Source organism: Brassica napus, chromosome A7 (genome assembly GCF_020379485.1).
Source record: "Brassica napus cultivar Da-Ae chromosome A7, Da-Ae, whole genome shotgun sequence".
Taxonomy (NCBI): Eukaryota; Viridiplantae; Streptophyta; class Magnoliopsida; order Brassicales; family Brassicaceae; genus Brassica; species Brassica napus.
This window is the reverse complement of record NC_063440.1, coordinates 13,570,672-13,576,077: the sequence shown is the minus strand read 5'-3', so window position 1 is coordinate 13,576,077 and position 5,406 is coordinate 13,570,672. Positions and strand designations below refer to the sequence as shown.

The 5,406-nt window shown below is 31.0% G+C and overlaps 1 protein-coding gene across 1 annotated transcript; it reads right to left on the bottom strand.

Moving 5' to 3' along the window:
- Window positions 1–1,515: 1,515 nt before the first annotated feature.
- LOC106356458 (jasmonate O-methyltransferase) lies at window positions 1,516–4,005 on the bottom strand. The gene is made up of 4 exons (XM_013796216.3): window positions 3,848–4,005; window positions 3,265–3,702; window positions 2,373–2,663; window positions 1,516–1,982 (listed from the first exon to the last, which is right to left on the bottom strand). The coding sequence occupies exons 1-4, from the start codon at window positions 3,920–3,922 to the stop codon at window positions 1,605–1,607; spliced, it is 1,182 nt and encodes a 393-aa protein (XP_013651670.1). The 5' UTR covers window positions 3,923–4,005; the 3' UTR covers window positions 1,516–1,604.
- Window positions 4,006–5,406: the final 1,401 nt, after the last annotated feature.

The following is a 5,406-nucleotide window of genomic DNA, read 5'->3' as shown; positions in this document are numbered from 1 at the left end:
TACAAAAACTTGTTTTTTTCCGTTAAAACCACAAAGAACGGATTATGATGTTTTGAATATCTAAACGACCCCAATAGCAAATTTGTGTTTGTAACATGTTTAATTATATGGTAATATAATGGATTCTATGGCAATCTATGTTAACATTGGCGTTAATGAATTTAGTCCTTAATAGATTTGGTACTTAATAAACATGGTCACTATTTGTCCACAAACAAAAAATAGGCAAATAGATATGGATAAATGAACGTGGGCTAATCCAATTGACGGCTCCAACTTAAAGCAAAGTGCCTTGTGGCTGTACCGAAGTCTCATTTTAATTCAGTACAGATTTCTGTGCAAACGAGTGAAAAGGGTTTTTTTTCTTTTCCATCAAAGATTGATTTTATAGATATTCAACAACTGATACAAGATCAACAAAGACCAACGAACACATGATTAATTCGTGGTTAGCTAAGCCGACGGATAAAGAAATATCCGAGTGAAAAGGGTTTATAGGGGGTTTAAATTTCTCTGTGGATCACAAGGATCAATTTTCGGCCATTGGGCCTAAACGATTACTGCTACTTCCTTCAGGAAGCATGGAAACAGAGTAATGTTACTAGTTATTAGTCCATTTAGCTGAGTTTCACATGTGGATTGAGGCGATAGTTAGTATTTAGTATTTAAAGGCGAAACATGGATAGTAGCTATTTAAGAGTAGAGCTAGTGCTTATGATCTGATTGTTGTAGCTCTATCAAGAAGCTATTGCCCTGCTGAAGTAGATAAGCAAAACTGCGAGACAGCCTCTTATTATAGATTTTTATCACTAGACATATGTAACTCCAAGGCACAAACATGATTTTATTAGAGAACTTTTTTCTAGAATGACACTAATTTTTTTTAACATAAATATAAATATGATACACAAGGATCCAAAATGTTTCACTAAAGAAGTAAACTGATATTTATATTAATGGGGTTAACTAATCTAGATTTAGAATTTTGGGATGGGGTTTAGAATTTTTTTTAAAAAATAAATATTTCAAATTTATGATAATTTTTTTAAATAGTTCCAAAAGAATTTTCGAATTCCATAATAAAATTTTGAATTTTTTTTTTGAAAAAAAACAATTTGAAAAAATTATAAAAAGTTCGAATTCAAAAACTTATTATTCAAAAATGATAATTTTTTTATTTTTTTAATTACTATTTATTGTAATAATAATTTATTGTAATAATTATTTTTTATTTATATATCTATAAAGTAAAAGTACAGAGGTTTTTACTCTTTAATAAAACTTATTTTGGTCATTTTATTTTTTGTGTGCTTTTGATGAAAAAAATTATTTTAGTTTATTTTGAGAGAATTGCCCATTTTATTATAATCCAACCAAAGGCATTAAGTTGTACAATCAGTTCTTAAAAATTAATGATTTCACTACAATTAGCTAAAGTGTCAGTTAAACAACAAATTAACAGACTTGTTTTTTAAAAAAGCACATGTAAACATCTTTGCTTTAACTTACTTTGGGTTTCCATGAAAATCACACATTTTATTTATATTTATTCTTGAAGCAAGTGACAATGTTACAATACTCCATTAATTAAAAAGTACAAGTGATCAACCCATCTTTACGAGCGAAATATTAACAATAGCGTATCGAGGTGAGCTCACATATGAGTACTCTCCCACTATTTTTGCATACCTTTCAAAAAGTTCGTCCATCACATTATGACCAAATGTAGGTTCTAGCATCGGCTCTATCACAGCTCGAATTGTTTTAGCCACTCTTCTTCCACTAGCTAGGGCTTCCGGTTTGGATCGTAATATGTCATAGTTTTCCTCGGTGACACTCCCACCTTCCCAATTAACAGGACTTACCTCAAGTCGATCAATCAAAAAAGAACCTTCTTTCTCGATCACCATTTTCAACTCTTCGGAGCTCGCAGCATAGTAAGGAGCGTTGAAAGCATCGATCTTCTCTTCTTCGATGATACCCTTTAGAAGAAGAACATAAAAGAAAGAAAATTTTAGTTATTACTTATTGAGTACTAAACTTGATTGGGTTATATTATCTATTGGTCCAATATTCATATGGCTGAGCTACTGTTTGGCACACTACCAAACAAAATTTATATGGTAGCAAAACTATGTGTATATAGTATTAAATGTATCAGTTGTCCTTACATTTAAGCAAAATATCATTTGAGAAAGTTCAATAAATTTGGAAAGAACACATGGGGCCACACATTTTAGTAGGATTTAACTGGTCAAGTAGCGTGCCACGGTCAGATCCCTATAGAGTAATTAATATGGGCCATATATATCGAGCCCTAACAGACTGTTTACATGTTGGTTCGAATTAATGGTAAACAAGCAACACTATACCTCATTTGCCATGGACATGAGAGCTTGAGCTAGGAGCTCCCATTGATAGCAACTCTCTTCGGTTGTAGGATCCAGTGAGCTTCTACCTAAGAGCGATAAGACCATTCGTCCTCCAGGAACCACCTCCTCGGATCGCGATCTAAGAAACACCAAGAAATCGGATTGGAACTGAAGAGCATAGGCTTTATGTACACTCTTAGGACTTGTCTTGGATAGGTATATTTTCCCTTTGTTGTCTAAATCAGCTGTTATGATCACTCCATCTTCCTTGCTCACCTCACCACATGGAACCTTGTATATGGTTGATAACTTAATTTGTTAGTATGCACTATTTACCTTACAATGTGTGGTATTTTGATGAAATGAAAAAAATTATCTGGACCACGTTGGTATTTTCTAGTGTGATTATGTATCATGTGTGAACCACTAGGTTTCCCGATTTTTTTGTTTTGTCTTGGTTTTCTCGAATAAGAAAGATTCCCACGCACTAAATTTCCCTTAATAAAATTAAAAGGTATATTACTTGCGTAAATGTTTTTTTGGTACTGTATCGTGAAACGACGTACTTATTCATGAAAAAATATCGTCATTATCACAAACTCCTTGTATTTCAAAATTACGAACGATGGCAAAGCATATTTTCTTGAAATATATTTATAAATAAATAATTATTGTAACTATGATTTCCAGTCATAATAGTATTCCTGTAATCCTGTTTAATTATTCATTATCAAAATGCAAGTTGGCAAATGGGTTTTACCAAATAAAAAAAGTTGGCAAATGCCAAATGGCATTAATATTTTGAAGAACATAATTAAATATATGATTTTAACATTTTACCAAAAAAAGAAAAAATTAAATATATGAATCAACAAAGAAAAAGAAAACACACCTGAGACAACCAGTGCAAACTAGAAGAAGAATGAACAAAGTGAAGGCTCTGGCGAGGAAACAAACGTCCGTAGAAAGAGCCAGGAACCGCCGATATAAAACACGGTCCTTCTCCTCTGCGGTCAAAACCTAAGCAATCATTATTATTGTCGTCTCTCTTCTTGAGCCGGTCATAGAACTCCGGCAAAGAAGCAAATATGTAGTTGAAGTCGTTGCTAGGGAGGTCGTTGAGAGAGACTTTGAGCTCAGGGACAGGACGGTCAAGGTCAAGACACACGTTTTGGATTGTGTCTACGATGTTAGAGATAGACAAGAGACTATTGGGACCGGAGGAGCAACCTAAGTCAGCGATTCCAAGACTCGAAATATCTGAATTGCTCAACATTAGTTTTTTCAAGGCCTCGTCCACTGCCCTTCTGCCTAGAGATATTATGTTGCTCTGCAGATTACATAAACATTGTACACATTTATCATTATATTTTTAGGTCTAGCCATAACAAAAATAAATATAAAATACATAGATGGCTATATGCTATATGTGTACACAAGACTACTAGGAAGATGTTCTGAAATAAAATTCCAACCTGAACGATGGAGTTTTTGGCATAACTTGTTTCACCATTTCCTTTGTTCATGTGAAGAATTTGCATTACTACCATTTCTCTCTCTCTATGTCTCTTTCTAAGACAGAAGGTAAATGATGATAACAAGTGATGTTGGGTCGCTATATATAACGAAAGAGGGCAAGCGTTGTAAAGGGAGCAGTTCTATCTATGACAGCCACATGCATGATGCATCTTATGTACATTAAGTTTATCTCTTCATACTGTTTTATTTATGAATTTCCTATATATTAAAAATTGTTCAAGTTGATTTAAAAGCAGTAGTTATAAGTCATTTTCGATCAGAACTTAGAAATAGATTTGAAACTCGTCATAGTAAACTGTTTCAAAGAGTTTCAATTATTCATTACAGTTAATGAAAAGTTAATGATTATTGCAAGGATATTCAGTCTTGTGTTACTCTGGGTAAGAGATAGATTATTATTAACCACGTGTGGTTTCATATTGCTTTCGAAGGAAAGCAGATTTCGAAGGAAAGCAGATAACACGAACAAATGGTTATGGAAGGCTCATGGAAATTGGTCTCTTTACATTGGGTCCACAGTATTTGTTCTTCTCTTAGGCTTATACGTATATAGGTACTGAATACTGATGGATGATAATAATTAAGGGATCTATTCTTTGTGCTTGTAGTATACATATTATTTGTACTGCAATCTAAATATACTATATCAAATACTCAAAGTCTAATGTAAAATCTTATATTGTTCTTAACATATTACCCTCAAAATTCATAAATTGTTGGGTCGACTTCATGGTGGAAAAATTAAAAGAAATTTTTTTTTAATCTACATGGCCGGGTCGATGGTGTAACAAATTGTTGACAAATGCTAAGCTAAGGAAAACTAAATTAAACTTTACGAACGATGGTAAAAGTTTCACACTGAAAATTTTGTGATCAATGGTTTAACTGTTTTTGTTCAAGCAAGATACAAATAATCATAAATCATATGAATATCAAATCTTATTAATAGATATTTATATTATATATATAATTTAAATTAATTATATACTATATAAAAGTATATATATGTTAATTTCAAAATTTGCATAGAAACATTATTGAGATCTTAATAATTTTGAAATTTGTATAGATAAATATCACATTAAATGTTTTGTGATTAATGGTTTAAATAATATTAATTAATAAAATCATATGAGTAGGAAGTGTCAATTATAAATATTTATATTAAAATATATTATATATGTATATATATCTATGTCAATATCACTAAATTTTAGTTATATACCATATAAAGCAAAATGATTGTTTTGATTTATTTACTAAAAACATGATTGTAAATAAACAAAAGGTATTGATTTTGATTTATGTGCTTACGCTAATATATATATATTTATATATATAAATTATTTTTTAAATAGGTGGTTTCTAATATGTTATTTGATCCTAACAATCCCATAAATACATTTTTCAAATCAAAGTAATTTTTAATATTGGAAGCACTATATATATATATTATTTCATTCAGATTAAATATTTAACTCTTGGTTTTTATTCA